Source organism: Callithrix jacchus, chromosome 9 (assembly GCF_049354715.1).
Source record: "Callithrix jacchus isolate 240 chromosome 9, calJac240_pri, whole genome shotgun sequence".
Classification (NCBI taxonomy): Eukaryota; Metazoa; Chordata; class Mammalia; order Primates; family Cebidae; genus Callithrix; species Callithrix jacchus.
This window is the reverse complement of record NC_133510.1, coordinates 80,628,693-80,645,868: the sequence shown is the minus strand read 5'-3', so window position 1 is coordinate 80,645,868 and position 17,176 is coordinate 80,628,693. Positions and strand designations below refer to the sequence as shown.

General features: G+C 33.1%; 1 protein-coding gene across 11 annotated transcripts in view; it reads right to left on the bottom strand.

Annotated features, from left to right (window-relative positions):
- NAV3 (neuron navigator 3) overlaps nucleotides 1-17,176 on the bottom strand; it is an 872,565-nt gene that overhangs the window by 248,734 nt on the left and 606,655 nt on the right. For all 11 annotated transcript variants that reach the window (XM_017976235.5, XM_078336921.1, XM_054238645.2 and 8 more), the window contains 2 exons: nucleotides 9,474-9,546; nucleotides 7,088-7,271 (listed from right to left, as the gene is read on the bottom strand). In XM_017976235.5, coding sequence (XP_017831724.1) covers nucleotides 7,088-7,271; nucleotides 9,474-9,546 — 257 coding nt within the window. The remainder of the gene's footprint in view (nucleotides 1-7,087; nucleotides 7,272-9,473; nucleotides 9,547-17,176) is intronic.

Sequence of the window (17,176 nt, the reverse complement as noted above, 5' to 3'; positions counted from 1 at the left end):
GACATCAAGTTCTAGTTTTCTTCCTACTTTACAGGTTCTCTTTTGGTCTCCTTTATCAGGACTTGCTATCTCCTTGATCTCTAAACATTGATAAGCTCCTGATCCAAGGCCTCAGCTCTCTTCTTCATCTATGCCCAGATTTTGGTGACTTAATTATGCCTAGCCTCATAGCTTTTTATTGTTTCTATGTGCTTATTTTTCCATGATTTTTATCTATTGGCTCCGTCTGTCCCTTAAACCCCAGTATTGCAATTCCAATGGCCTCTTCAATATTTCCACTTAGATATAGATGTTTCTTAGATGTTTCATCTCATAGCGACTTTACTCAGTCCTCATTAAATTTAAATTAGCAAAAAGTGGCTCCCACACATCTGATTTGCCCTTTTCTGGTTTATTTTTCTCCATTACCTGTCAAATTACCGGCAAATATTTTAATTAATTTTGTATGATCTCCAATTGCTAGAATGAAAGCTTCAAGAGAGCAAAGATGTTTAAAATCTCTTTTGTCTTCTGCATATCTCCAGTGCCTAGAAGATTGTCTAGAACATACTATGTGCTTAATAAAAATCTGTAGACTAACTTAATGAGGGTGGGGAGAAATAGGGAAGTGTGAATCAAAAGATAATCATCAAATTGATGAATAGAAACTAGTGGTAGAAGCATTGTATTTAGCTATATGGAAGTAACTACTAAAGAAAATACCTAAAATAATTAAAGGCATTATTCTGTGTATTTAGACTGGACATGAAAAGGACTGAACATTATTAAACTATTTTAATGGAAAATTATTACTTTATTATTTTTATATATTTAATGGAAAATTATTACTTTTCAATTTTTATATATTTAAACTTAGAAGTAAAATGGACAGACTTGATTAGAGAAAGAGAGAAAAGGGAAAACAGTAATGAGGCGGACTTAAGGTTTTTAATGTGGGTCAATGAATTTTAGTATCTTCAGAGAAGGAAATCTGGAAATAGCTGGTTTGAGTGTCTATTATGTGCCGTGTTGTGCTAAGTAAGCATTTTATACATAAATCATTTCATCTGGTCTCCTCAACACCCTTATGAGAAATTTACCACCATTCCAATACTAGAGGAAGAACACTGGGATTTGATATCACATGGCATGGCACTCCCCGGGGAATTGCAGACAGGAATCAAACCCATACTTGTCTGACACTAAAATAACCAAAATCACTTGGCCATGCTTCTCCACTAGGAATAGGCTAGCAGGACTCCAACCCTGACTCTGAAATAACCAATACAGTAAAATGTTTAATCTTTACCCACATAAAGTGCGTCCAAGAATACAGATATAGGGGCAGGTGTGGTGGCTCATGCCTATAATCCCAGCACTCTGGGAGGCCGAGTGGATCACCTGAGGCCAGGAGTTCAAGACCACCCTGGCTAACATGAAGAAACCCCATCTCCACAAAAAATAACAACAACAACAACAAAAAATTAGCTGGCAGTGGTGGTGGGCGCCTGTAATCCCAGCTACTAGGGAGGCCAAGGCAGGAGAATTGCTTGAACCCGGGAGGGGGAGGTTGTAGTGAGCTGAGATTGGGCCACTGCACTCCAGCTTGGGAGACAGAGTGGAATCCTATCTCAAAACAAAATAAAACAAAAATACTGACAAAGATAAAATCTAATTTTTATATTAAATATATTTAAATTTTTAAAAATTGATTTCTTGATTAATCAAGTCTTTATCACTCCAAATATAGCCAAATATTTTCTTGTGATAAATTTAAGAAACTTCAAATCTGGGTCCTACCTTTACTTTAATATAATCTTCATCTATAACAACCGAAACACCGGTGTTACAACATAACAAAAGTGTGTGCGTGCACATGCACATACAAACTTTCTCTCTTAATATTATATATTCTACATTTCCAAATGCAATTATTTAAGAATAATTTCTTCCCCTTCTATTATTTATCTCTAGAAATAAAATCCTGCTTTAAATGATGATTTATAAATATCCCTCTTCTTTTAGGTTTTCTTTTTGTTTTGTTTAAAGTTTAATTGATTAACTGACTTTTTTAAAGAGCACATGATAGGCCACAACATAGAACTGAATTAGGCAACTAATTGAAGCCAGGTTCACAGGGGCTTAAATTACTAGAGCCTTCCTGTCATCTTAAATTAAACTTCCTTATATACTCCTCCAGATTTATAACCTTTGGCCAAAAAACTGTAAACCATCCAGTTTCAGAGTGAATCTCCCAGAAAGAAATAATCTTTCTTGGAAAAGATACCCTGGAAGGCAAATGTCCTCTATGGTAAGGGGGTTCCAAGAGCAACGTGTGTGGTAGGGGTCACGGGAACCTTTGAAAGGGGCTGCAAGAAAACAGACAAGTCATTCAGAAAACATGTACCCGGGGATTTCACAGTTTAACTTGTGAGTCCTGTAGGAGCACGTTCATCTTAACTGAAAGTGGACACATTCTTGATTTGCTCCTACAAAATCAAAAGCAGAAGGATATATGATCATCTGCAGAGATCATGGTCTTTTAAGTTCCCCAAATAATTTTATTTTTAATTCAGAAAGATTTATCACCACTGGCTTTGCCACCTCTATCACCTATCTATCTAATCTCTTTCCTCTACTTTTATATTCAGTTTTCTTCTTTATACATGTTTTAACTGTATACTACAGAAACTATCCATGTGATTTAATAACCACTATCTGTGAGTTGGTAAAATTCATCAACTATTTGATAAAAGAAAGTCATTTCATAAGATAAATGCACCTATTTTAAGAAAAAGCATGTCTTTTAAAAAGGCTTTTAACAAACAAAAAATTTTATCTTTTACATGTACTATCATCCTAACACCTTGTGTATAACTAGGTCAGTACATAAGAAAAATCAAATTTCATTTTATATTTTCTGCACCGCAAGGTTGTTATAAGATATTCTTAGGAAAATCATGCATTCATTTACTGAGTATGGTTGGCTGGTATGTGCCAGGTACTGCACAGGGTTTTAGTGAAATGGAATTTTCTTTAGCTTTCATGTCAACTAGAGCTCTAATTGTCAAAATGTGACATATGAAAATGTAAGATTCACAGAAACAGCCTAGGATGAAAATGAATTTTATGAGTTTTATTATAGTTTAAATTATAGGATTTATTTTTACATTGTTTCCAAGAATAAGAAATAGGATTTTCTTCATCTCCCAATAAATACCCATGGAAAATAACTATGATACCAACACTCATATATGCCTTTTTAGCATTTTATTTTAAAACACTTCTCATTTCCCCTTTTGGTTGGAGAGAAGAATTTTTATCTACCTTTTGCAAAATAAAAAGAAAATTAAGGACTATAGAGTGAACTAGTTTTATTTCTTAAATAAATACAAATAAGATGCTTAATATTTTGGAATATAGCAAGATATTTAATCTTTACTCACACAAAGTCCATCCACAAATACACAGATAAAATCTAATTTTTATATTAAATATATTTAAATTTTAAAGAATTGATTACTTGGTTAATCAAGTCTTTGTCACTCCAAATGTAGCCAAATAATTTCTTGTAATGAATTTAAGAAACTTAAAATCTGAATCCCACCTTTATTTTAGTACAGATCCAAGTCCTGGCAGTCTGATTCCAGAAGGGAACTCTTAATACTTAGAGCTCTAGGTGCCACTTGAGCAGGACACACATGCATGCACACTTGTGCACACACACACACTCAAGCTCACATATGCACCTATGCACACACAAAGGTGGAGAAGGAGCTGAGAGACAGGAGAGCAGAGTTTGTTGCTCTATTCTTTCCTCTTGGGTAATGTTTAATTTTTTTCTTCTGAATATTTCACTTTTCAACCTTTAAATCCAAATTTATGTTCAAATGAAAGCTATTCAAATTGAGTAAAAATATCTGGAATTATTTTCAAAATAGCAAAATCAAATTAAAAATTAATAATATATAAAATAAATGTGGAAATATGTAGAATTATGCCAACTTATTTTAAACAAAGAGAATAAAAGAGACACACTTTCACATAACTGAAACAACATACCCTAAGAAATTTTTTTAGTCTACAGAGAAAAATATAAGAACATTTTCTGGCCACATATCCAGAAAAGTATAGCAAGTTGTCATTTAAACTATTTACTTGGAAGGAACTTTGAAATCAATAGATGGCATCATAAATCATGATTTATGACCCACATCTGCAGCAAATGAAAATAAATTTGTCACTAGGAATTTTTTCTGCATTAATTATTTTGGTTCTAACACATAGATACTATATTATGTTCCTATGTATATTACTATTATGGGATTTTGAAAAATGCTTTAAAAATATTGATTGTTACAGGTAAGTCCACATAAATTTTAATTCATATATTAATGTGATATACCAAATCTCTATCAATGAAAATAAGTATTAATGTCTTAAATATAATATTCTTTAAAACATATAAAAAATTCAATTAAAAGTAAGAATATTAAAAGTAAGACTTGAATTCTTCTATATTAGGGTCCTGAACACAACTTTTAGTAAAGCTATTACTCTATAAACATTTATTAAATTGTATATCAATTCAAAAAGTAATTACATCTAATTTATCAAAAGAAAATTTTGCTAAGAGTCTACCTCAGCCTTAAAGGACACTGTTGAAAAGAATACTTTTCATAAACTTGTAATGAAAAATTGAGACATCCACAAAATAGTATAAAAACCATGAGTATTATATATGGCTTTATATTTTTAAATACTCCATAGTTTCACAGCAGCCATGTATATTCAGCAAGAAGAATAGAAAAGAAACACTTTCCTAAAAGAGTCATAACTATCAAGAAATTCTGGGCAAGGAATTCTGGACAAGAAATTCCACATGGAAGATACAGAAAAAGAGTGAGGTAAAACAGTGTCAAATGATATCCATATCACTTCCAGAGTCTACCTGCTTTACACAAAATAATTTTATTTCCTTTATTTTTTTGGCTACTATTCTTGTGTCTTGCTTATTTAAACTGCTTAAACCAAACTCTAGCAAATATTATCACTGACCCTTTTCAGAATCCAGCTCTTTGTTCCAGCCATCCATACAAAAAATAATAATATATAAAACACTATGTCTTCTCCTTTCTCCTTCTCTATGCTTATCAAAATCCAAGAAACTTATCCTAAAAGATTTATTTTCCACTGTGATTCTTGTACAATCTCTCTTGCTATAACCAAAAGCCACTATGAGCCTAAGAGCAAATATCTGTATTATTTTATAATAAAAAATATCCACATCACTTCATAAACATTATATGTTACATTTTTGGTAAAACTATTGCTTTTTTATTCATTTAAAAATTTGCTGATGAGTGAATATCTTCCAAAGAGAATAGAATTTACATGGTTATATAAAGAAATAAATATTGTTTACCATGAAGTAACAAAAAAGGTCGACAGGATGACTGACAGATGAAAGGTGATTTCTTAACAGTTGAACAATTCAAGTAAGTAAGACAGAGTAAGACGTGGTTCATGATGCATTTTGGAACATTATTTTAATTGTTTATTTAATTGTAATTTAAATGTTTAATTACAATCATTTGTAATTACCAAACTCAGGGTTAACTTCGTAGGTTCCAAGCTTGAATTCTAAGGTGGACAAACTTAAGTATTTATATTTGTTTGACATGTGTACATATTTTCAGAGACGCTGAAAGGGATTTTCGTATCCTCTCCTCAAGAAAAATAATCATAACTATATATGTAATAGAGTTCACTAACCAATACCCCAGTCACTGTTCAGGAACAAACGTAGCAGTTCGCATGAAAGTTGTTAAGTGAAACTTCATTCTTTGATCATTACTTTTTGATATGGAAACTATATTAGACGACAGTCTAAGTTATTCCATCAAATAACAATCTAGTTGTTGCTATGAAGGTATTTTGAGGATGTGATAAAAGTTCATAATCAATTGATTTTCGGTAAAGTTTATTTTAGATAATCTGGGTAATGTCTGTCGCCCAGGCCAGAGTACAGTGTTGTGATCTCGGCTCACTGCAACCTCTGCCTCCTGGGTTCAAGCAATTCTCTGCCCTAGCCTCCTGAGTAGTTGGGATTACTGTTGCCTGCCACCACACCCAGCTACTTTTTGTATTTTTAATAGAGACAGCATTTCACCATATTAGCCAGGCTGGTCTTGAACTCCTGACCTCATGATCCACCCGCCTTGGCCTCCCAAAGTTCTGGGATAAGAGTCATGAGCCACTGCGCCCCGCTGAAAGTTCTGCTTTTGAAAAGCAGAAGTGAGGCTTCCTTGAGAGAAGAAATTCTACCTGTGTACTGCAATTTCAGCTCACAACAAGAGTTTTGTCTGCCCTCCCAAATGAGCTGCCATTCAGATTTCATACTTGCCTAACCAGTATGCATAATCATGCTAAACCAATTCTTCACAATAAATCTCTTGTTATATATCTTTTACCTGCTTGGCTCCTCTAGTTAAAAACTAATATAATTCTAAATTGGAAAAAAAAAGTCAATAAAGAAAGAGAATAGGAAGTTGTTATGATTTGGTAGCACTCCACCCCCGGCTGTGTCTACATGTGCGAAAAGACTCAAGCCAGACAAATAATACATGTATGTGCATACACACACACACACACACACACACACGCACACCCCAAAAGCAGTATGCTCCCAAACTTCAAACTCCTATGTTTAACAGACCTGAAATTCTTGACAGACTTAATTAACCAAAAGCATCAATGAAAGGTAACTATACGACAGGAGACTAGGACTCAATAGCACATTCTAAAAACTTAAGTCATTTGTAAAAGAAAGTAGCAATGCCACATTATTTACACCAAAGACAGTTTACATTTTGATAGAGAACGACAATCTTTAGAAAGCAAACCAAATATGTCACCCAAAAGATGATAGATGTTGCTTGTCCAAGCAAAAGAAGAGTGGTTTTAATTTTTATTACATGAGTCAAATAAACCCATCACACTGATACAAGTACATAAGTATGTTTTTCAAACTCGTGGACAATAATTTGTTAAAAACAAGTTGTATCTACACAACTGTTTGAAACACATTCCCTACTTTTTTCCTTACCTGGACTGCATATCTTGTTGGGTTTTGGCCTGGCTGGCTTCCGATGGAGGGGAAGTGTGAGTAACTCGCTGCTGAAGTTCCACCAAGGACTGATAGTACTGCTGTTGATGGTGTTGTTGCTGCTTGTAGCGAGACAAACTGAAAAACAGCCCTAGAATGGCTTTTAAGTTTCCATTTCTTATTTCTGTATGAAATGAAAAACACACACAAAAAGCATCATATGTATTGAGTGTCCCTTTTAATAAATTAAATTCTAGATGCAATCATCTTGAAATGAATGTATGAAGATAGAAATACAACTTAATTCTCTCAGTCACTGATTCAAACAAACCTGAATTTCTGAAACATGTTAACATTTCTGAAAACATGAAATTTCAGGGAGAGAATAAAAGGATAAAAGGTAAAAAGAACAAAGTGCACTCAGAAGTGATATTCTTTGTTGACTCTAAACTTAAATTTTTCTCCAGTTAGCTGCTTCTTGGAAATAAATGAGCTCTCTCGGGCTAATCACATGATTTAGCATGTTGTTTTCCTTACAACTGTTGCCATAATAGCAGTGACAATGAACTGAAGAAAGAAAGCCACTTAAATGTTGGTTATCATGCATTTATAAATGTTGGTGACGTGGATGCAGCTCATGATACCAACTGAATTCATTGCAGTCACATTTCTAATCACCAACTCATTTATGCATATTTATGTATATATATATCTTCCAAATATATATCCATATATATCAAAATATATGTGTGTATGTATATCTTCCAAAAACCAGACATATCAATTTTTAATGTTCCAGTTATTTTACTTTTAATTTATGCCATATATTAATAAATAATGAAGATCAGCTTATATTAGATTACACAACTGAATAAGTATAAGTAGAAATCCTTGTTCTAACAGACGAAGTTCCTGTGTAAGATTTTCAAATATTGAATAAAAAAAATAAATTTACAAGGAAGGCTACACATAAGACTACCTTTTTCTCCTATAGTTATAACCTTAAAAATAGGAAAAGAGAAGGAAGTAAACCTTGAAAGCAGGATACACAACCTGTAATCATATTTTAAGTAAAACTTGCTGTTGGCGATAAAATACATCCTCCTCTGAGATCAAGGTTTGTGTCCCCTTTTGGAGTTTAGGAAAATTAACGAAGTCTTTGGAGTTCTTTCTCTTTGATGGTTTATCACATAACTCAAACTATACGCAGTAAAATAATTCATATAAAATTACCCTCTGAGTTGTTCTATTTTCCCCCAAACATTTCTCACACTTCTCACAGTTTTTGTCATATTGAAGAACTGCTTTCATCAATTTGTAGCTATAGTGAAAGTGTTAATTTTCTCCTATAAACCTGAAAGATTTTGTTTAAATACATATATTTTTAAATTATTGTTTTATTATTTTGCATGTTTAATTAATTCAGAAAGTAATTTTTGAGCATTCATATATTTTTTAAAGATGAATGAAAATCAAAAGGTTTTTATATTAATAAAGATTTTCATAAGGAAGAGACACAAAAAATGAACAAATGGCAGCATTTATAGCCTGCCTCTAACTAGCAACATATTCTCCTGGGAATTTTATTCAAATGTTATTCTAAGTTACAGAACTACCAGTTAGGTTTGAACCTAAACTCCTTGGCTATTAAATGTGTAATTTAATTATATATCATAACATATTGAAATAAAATAAATTTAAATGTCAGTGTTCTCAAGTATGGCAAATTTTATCTTATGTTATAACAAGCTTTTGCAAACTTTTGCCACCCTTTATATGTGAAAGTAAAATAAATTCAGAAAAAGATAAATGTCAAAACGTGTTCAAGGTTTTCCCATTTTGCTATATTTCAATTTTAGTGATGATCTTTTGCATCTTTAATGATTTAAAACATTTATATGTAACAGTGATTAATATTGTGAGTTCTACTTATTTAAAAACTCAGTGACTTACTTAAACTTACCAACTATGTTGACTATTACTACCAACTTGAATATATTAGAGAAGTGCTATTGATAAAATAATATTTAAGACTTAATATTTTACCTATATTTATGTCCATCCAACACTTGTCTAATTATCTACTTATCTACTTAAGAAATCTAATTATACTACACACTAGTAATAACATAAAGATGTCTTGTTGATTCACTCCCCTCCCATATACTTGGTTATGACAAGAACAGTTCTGGCAGAATATGGAAACATTTAAATACTTAAAGCACATGATAATAACCATTATGTTTATGTTTCGGTTCTCTTGAAGACTTCACAAATTTCCTTTATCATATTAAAGAGGTGTATACTCCAATGGTACATTTCTTACTTATAAATAATAATTATAAATTGATGCCATTTGTGACAATTCAGTCATTCTTTTTCTTACCTTCAGCAGATAGACCTTGAACATTTACCCCTCTGGCTGCTAGAAAACTAAGGCAGACGTCAACATTTTCAATCTGCAACATGAAAAGCAGTGAAAAAGAAACTTAGAGGATTATATTTTAATAAAGGCATGTGCCAAAGTGAAACGAGAAAGAACGATAAAGAATGAATAGTTTACATTCATTTCATACTAGAAGTCTTAACCAGAGTTTAACTAGAATTATTTTGACTAATTGCAGAATGAATATAAAGCTTTCATTGTCCTCTGGTACTTACAAACAATTCATAAAGGCCTGATCAAGAATGGCATTCTTGCAGATTAGCAACCCACCTACTTAACATAAAACTGGATTTTGTACTTTGCAAATAAGTCCCAGTGAAAGCATCCATACAGATTGAGATTGTTGCATGTGTGAGTCTTCGAATGTTAGGATATGGGTAATTTAGATTCAACCACCAATATTTGTTAGGTATATCAAAAGATAGCTAAGAGGGACAAAGAATTAATATGATATGAAAATGAAGCATATTTTCATCCTAAACCTAGCAAATCTTTATTTTAAAAAATGTATTTGCATTTCTAGAGGTGAATTATTTTCTGATTAAATATAGGTGTTATTTTGCTATTTTAAAAGGGTAATTCCCATGGCCTTTTTTTTTTCTTTTTCCTTTTTGAGACAGAATGTTGCCTGTCACACAGGCTGGAGTTCAATGGTACAATCTCAGCTTACTGAAACCTTCACACCCCAGGTTCAAGCAATTCTCCTGCCTCAGTGTCCCAAGTAGCTGGGACTACAGGTGTGGGCCACCACACCTGGCTAAATTTTTGTATTTTTATAGAGACAGGGTTTCACCATGTTGGCTAGGCTGATCTCGAACTCCTGACCTCAAGTGATCCACCTGCCACGGCCTCCCAAAGTTCTGGGATTATAGGCGTGAGGCACCACACCCAGGCCCCATGGCTTTTAAATGATTGGTTTCAATATGATTACCAGTTTATAACCATTTGTGGTGAGAAGCAAAAAAAAAAAAACGATGACAATTATGTTAATTAAGATGTTGATCTCAATATTGATCATGGCATTATATAGTAGTCACACAACTAAGACATCTTAGAGTATAGAAAGCTAAAAAGTTCCAACTCTTTGCAATCCATCTCCCTGGATTTTGAGGTATTCTATAAATCTTAAGATTCTACAGTAAAGAAGAGAATTGAAATCAATAACTTGACAAGGTATTATTGTCTGTCTTACTAAATTCTCATCAAAAGCTATGCATGAGGACCCACAGAGTTCTGCCAATGTCTTCTCTAGCTTAGCTTCATAGTAAGGTCAAAATATCTCTTAAAGAAAATAAAAAGAAAAAATTGATTCAAAAATCTATCCTTATAAAATAAACTATTTATATTTCTTTAAATTGTAATTTTGTATGAAAATTGATACTATCAAATGACATGCTTTTTGCTTAATAATGACCACAGCCAAGGTATACTTATTTGCTTTGAGGGAAAAAAAAAATCTTTACATTGATTAACTTCAAAGTAAGTTTTACTGAAATTATTCTAATGAAAAAAGAATAGAGGGCAGGTACAGTGGCTCACACCTGTAATCTCAGTACTATGGGAGCCCAAAGTAGGTGGATCACAAGATTAAGAAATTGATAGGCCAAGGCAGGTGGATCACGAGGTCAGGAGATGGAAACCATTCTGGTCAACATGGTGAAACCCTGTCACTACTAAAAGTACAAAAATTAGCCGGGCATGGTGGCACATGACTGTAGTCCCAGCTACTCAGGAGGCTGAGGCAGGAGAATTGCTTGAACCCAGGAGGCGGAGATTGCAGTGAACAGAGATCCAGCCACTGCATTCCAGCCTGGGTAACAAGAGCGAAACTCCATCTCAAAAAAAACACAAACAAACAAACAAAAAGAAATCGATACCATCTGGCCAATATGGTGAAACCCCATCTCTACTAAAAATACAAAAATTAGCTGGGCGTGGTGGCATGTGCCTGTAGTCCCAGCTACTTGGGAAGCTGAGGCAGGAGAATCCCTTGAACCTGGGATGGGAAGATTGCAGTGAGCCAAGATCGGGCCACTGGACTCCAGCCTGGTGACAGAGTGAGACTCCATCCAAAAAAAAAAAAAAAAAATACAGTTGAACATGCTGAATACAACATAATACAATAAATCTGATTGTTCTGCCCATCAGCATCTTAATATCCAATGAGGCTATTTTGCTGAGATGTATATTAATTCTTTCCTTTCATCATATTTCATTCTGCTACTAGCTATAAGATTACATAAGGAAATAAAGAAGGAGGAATGATAATAAGAAATGAGGCAAATTAAATGTTCTCTATCCATCCAAAGTGTTCTTTTTAATGTATTTCTTTCACACCCATTAAAAATTAGTAAAAGAAAGATGCCAAATACTTATTGTGGCCTAATAATAAGAAAGAGAATGTGACAAAATATTTTTAAATGTTTGCAAGAGCAGTACTAAAGTTCGTGATTTCTGTGCAATTATATACCTTCTACAGAAAAAAGAAAGATTTCTGACCCAAATGTGATTTGCTATAAAAACGTTAATAGGATATCATTACCTAAAGTTTAGTTCTTCGTATTATATATGAACAGGTTAGCTCACTGAAAATCCAGAAAAGGCCTGTCGAGTCTCTAAGTAAGCTTGTAAGATAATTTTAGTCTACCATTTAACCAGCCTATAAAATAAATTGATTTCTAGATTGGGTGTTAGACACAACTCTCTCTCTCTCTCACCTTGCACCACTATCAGAAGGGGAAGGTAAAAGGGCTCCAAGAGAAGGAGAACAACAAAAAACTATTGAAAATACATTCTTTTTTATTTTCAAATATATTTATCAGGAGCATTCAACCATTGGTACTATTCTCTCATAGTCATTGATTATGAGGACCAACAATGTACCATAGTTAATTATGTTCCCCATTATTACTTGAGAAGGCATGTAATAGCAAAAGCATAAGTACTTGAATACATAGTTTCCAATATGACTATTAAAGGCTAGTCCATTAGAGTTCATTTATGTATTCAACAATATTTATTTATTATTAACAATTTACCAAAATTCATTTTCTCACAATGTATCAGCATAATAAACATGACTTTTAACAAAATAATAACTTTTCCCCACTTAATTCTAGTCATTCTATAAATTCAATCACCTTTGTTAGTACATACTATGCTATATGTTTTACAGTGAAAAGAAGTGGTTTTAAGATATATTGTTAAATGTCATTTATATGCTGAATTTCTCAGAGGCATAGTTTAAAATAATTGGAGTGGATTTTTAAAAAATAAAATAATATTCTCTGTTTAATAATTTTATTTCAAGAAAAATTTTAGAGATTATTTTATCATTCCTTTTTTTAATATAGATTTCCCTTAAACATCTCCTAGTTATTATAAATAGACCTATTATAAACATTGTTTTAACTGCATTTTTCCATATTAAATGACAATTGTTCCTTAAAAAAAAAAACCTCTAAAACTTTTTGGTAACTTACAAACAGATAAAAGTTATTTTACCATCAAACTGAGCCAAGTAATTGTAACCTGTTTTATTTTCCTTCATTATTGTTTGAGTTGGATATCAAATAACCAAAATTCGAATTATATTTTAACACCAATAATTTGGGTGAAATTTTAATTAGAATAACTTGATGTACTTCAATGTTTTCTAAAATATTGACTGTGACCCATAGAAAGAAATACACTGAATAGCACAACCCAATATGCATAATCATAATTATAATGGAGACAAAGTTTCACGGAATAATACTTTACCTTAACTAAATTCAGGTTACTGTGATGCTTCCTAGTGAACTGTACTGTCTTCTGTTTAATCTATTTAGATGTTGTTTAAAATCTACTAGATGGATTTCAGGGTCCATGAATGAATGGTAATCCACAATATGAAAAATACTGCCCTAAAGAAGACCAGAGTATTGCCATGCCTACATTGCCTCTTTTCTGGCGGGGTTTGTAGCAGGGAGTACGCAGTAGGGGGCATATTCAAGGGTAGTAAAGTGACAATGAAGGTGATGAGAAATGGGCAGATTCTGGATGTTTTCTGAGAGAATTGTATGGGAAGATTTGGCATTTAAGAGAAAGAGAAGAGCCAAGAATAACTCCAAGGTTTTGGCCTTTAATCATAAGAAGGATTAAGTCTCTATCCTGAGATATAAAAGATCATGAATGGACGTAGGTTTATTTTTGGACATGTTTGCTGGTCCATCGAACATCCAAAAGGAGATGGTTAGTAGGACACACAATCTAGAGTTCAACTGAGAGGTTGGAGTGAAAATCTAAATTCACATTTTTTGGTGATGTGAATGAAGTCCTGAGGTGGTATTATCAACAAAAGAATGTAGACATAAAAGATAAGCGGAACAAACATTTAGACTTAGGAAATGTTTCCAGGAAACTGGAAAGAAGAGGAGGAACAAAGAGAGAAGACTGAACAATTCTTCCACTGGGAAGAATGAGGAAAACCAGGAAAGAACGGGGGACAGAAAACTACCTGAATGAAAGATTTTAAAAACAAGGAGAGGAGCTCTGTCAAAAGCTGCTGACAAATCATGTAAGACAAGAGCTAAGAGCTAACCACTAGTTTTAGAATTAAATAAATTAATTCAATAAAGGTGCTCATAATAGTGCTTATCAAATAGCAAATCCCAAATATATAAATTAAATATTATTAAAGTATATAACATAATATACACACATATAAATTAAATATTAAGTGATCTACAAACAATTGCTGAGGAAATAAATGAACTATAACAAGGATAAAATAGTGTTTTCATGCCTAAAGCAGTCAAAAAAAAAGAGAAATAATTAAAGTCTAATTGGAAATAATATTAGCAGTCAAATTCATTATGTCTCCTTAACATTGACCCTGATGAGCTGACTTACTTCTATGGAATCCTAAGGCTTTCCTCTGAAGTACATGAACTCATCCTGCTGGTGGGAACAAGCATCTCTCTTATCACATTTACCCTCCTACCTCCAGAACCTCACACCATGCCAGGCACAATCAATGCTTAATGCATTATTGTTGACTGTCTGAATGAATTAATAAATTGACATATAGCATCAGTTATATAAGCTCTAATAGCATTTGGCCTGCTATATGTTCCAAAACCTAGATTTTGGTCTTTTTCTTTTGTAGGGCCAGGAAAGAAATTCTACTCTGGAGTAGAAAGATGTTGATGAGAGTAGAAAACCAAAACCTAGGCTGGGCACAGTGGCTCATGCCTGTTATCCCAGCACTGAGGGAGACCGAGGCGGGTGGATTACAAGGTCAAGAGATCAAGACCATCCTGGCCAACATGGTGAAACCCCATCTCTACTAAAATACAAAAATTAGCTGGGCGTGGTGGCACATGCCTGTAGTCCCAGCTACTTGGGAGGGTGAGGAAGGAGAATTGCTTGAACCCGGGAGATGGATGTTGCAGTGAGCCAAGATCGCGCCATTGCACTCTAGCCTGGCGCCTAGCAACAGAGGGAAACTCTGTGTCAAAAAAAAAAAAAAAAAGAAAGAAAGAAAAAAGAAAGGAAAGAAAACCAAAACCTGATCATAACAGGCAAATGAGTAAGAAATAGAAATAAAAATTAAAAGTATATCATATACATAATTACTTAGAAGATTCAGTTAAATTTTACATGTAAAACAGCACAACACAATGTACATACTAGGGATTCAATAACTCAAAACAAAAATACCTATTATTATTATTATAACAGTTTTTAATATTAATGGAGGGTAACAATGCTATAATGGTATAAATGTTGCCATTTCACAACATAGCCTCTTTCACTTTTGGCATTACATAGACTTTCCTGAGAATTATCCACATCCTATTAAACTTATATCCCAAAGGTTTATTCCAGTGGTTCCTAAACTCTGCTACATTTAAGAATCAACTGAGGATCTTTTAAACCATAGATGCCCAATTTACACTCTCATAAGATAAATCAGAATGTTAGCGGATTGGAGCCAGTTTTCAGTATATGTTACAAATCCCCAGGTGATTCCAATTTGTAGCAAAACTTGTAAATTATAACTTCAAACTATGTTCTTCCAAGAAAGTAACTGGAGATAATTTCAGTTTACTGCCATGGGGATGCAGAAATTGCACTGTTCACAACAGAGTAACACATTTTTCTTATTTGGACCATGATACTATATAATTCATGTGATATTAAAACACGCATTCCTTTAGAGCAGTAATACAAAGAAATTCATTATGATTTCAATGGACACCACATTTCTCATTTGACTCAGATCACAGTCACATTCCGTAGCTTACAGAGAGTCACTCTCAGGGCTTTTATTTGACCTTTATTATGTCAGCCACAATTTAATGTCAAGCACAATTTCTTGGGCTCTTTTTTCTACTTGTGGCTTACCTTTTATTGGCACAGAACACCTACTTTCCCTCTCTTTTTCTACATGTGGCTTACCTTTTATTGGCATGGAATGCCTACTTTCCCTCTCTTTTTCATGTTAAATTTAAGCATGGCTTGATAACTATAAAAATGTTGGCTGTGTAATGAAAATAAAATGAGAAGTTTCTGAGATCTAGATCCAGTCATTATTTTCAGAAGTATCCAAATGTATGGATACACTGAGTCTTGAGGTTTTGATATTTCATCAAAATACTTAATGCTATCATAATGCCCTAAAGAAAAACACAGTTTTGTTAGAGTAATTCTTAAAATGGACTGTCATTTTCATTATTAAAGAAACTAAACAAATTTAATAGAAATTAGTCCATATTTTTAGAACTGAGTAGTTAGTTTCTATGTATATAATTAACATTAGCTTTTGGTAGCACTACCATTTTTTGTGTACTATCAAACAAACTAGTTATTTATTTATTCATCATAAATATTCTACTTGTGGCTTACCACAGTATTAAGCTGAATATACCTGAAATGTACTCATTGCATCAATTTAAAGACGCAGCTACTATTTTCATGTTTTCTAAAAGGTAATGGATTATTTCAACTACTCACATAAAAAATGAAACAAATTTTTCAAGGCAGAAATTTTTTTGATTGTCTAAATTTGTAGTTGTATTTTTATACTGACCCTAACATACTTGCTAAATATGAGCATGTCTAATTGCTAAATTAAAAATTGGGTTTCAGATGAGAAAAGGGAGTGTTTTCATCAGCTTCACATATGAAAACTTAAGACATACCAGTATAATTTTAACTTCAATTTTTTTTAAAGTCTGAGGATTACCATGTGTTCTTGACATGTCAACCAGAGAGTATGTATTAGAAATACTGGTACTGGCAGGGTGCAGTGGCTCACGCTGTATTCCCAGCACTTAGGAATTAGATCAGGAGTTAGAAACCAGCCTGGCCAAGATGGCAAAACCAGTCTCTACTAAAAATACAACAATTAGTCTGATGTGGTGGCAGGTGCCTGTAATCGCAGCTACTCCAGGGACGCTGAGGCATGAGGATCACTTGAACCCGCAAGGTGAAAGTTGCAGTGAGTTGAAATCATGCCACTGCACTCCGACCAGGGGCATAGAGAAAGACTGTCTCAAAAAACAACAACAACAAAAACAAAAAACAAAAAAAGAAAAAAATCTAATATATATTCATTTCAGTATTGAATATATTTTAAAAATGTAGGGCTTTTAATT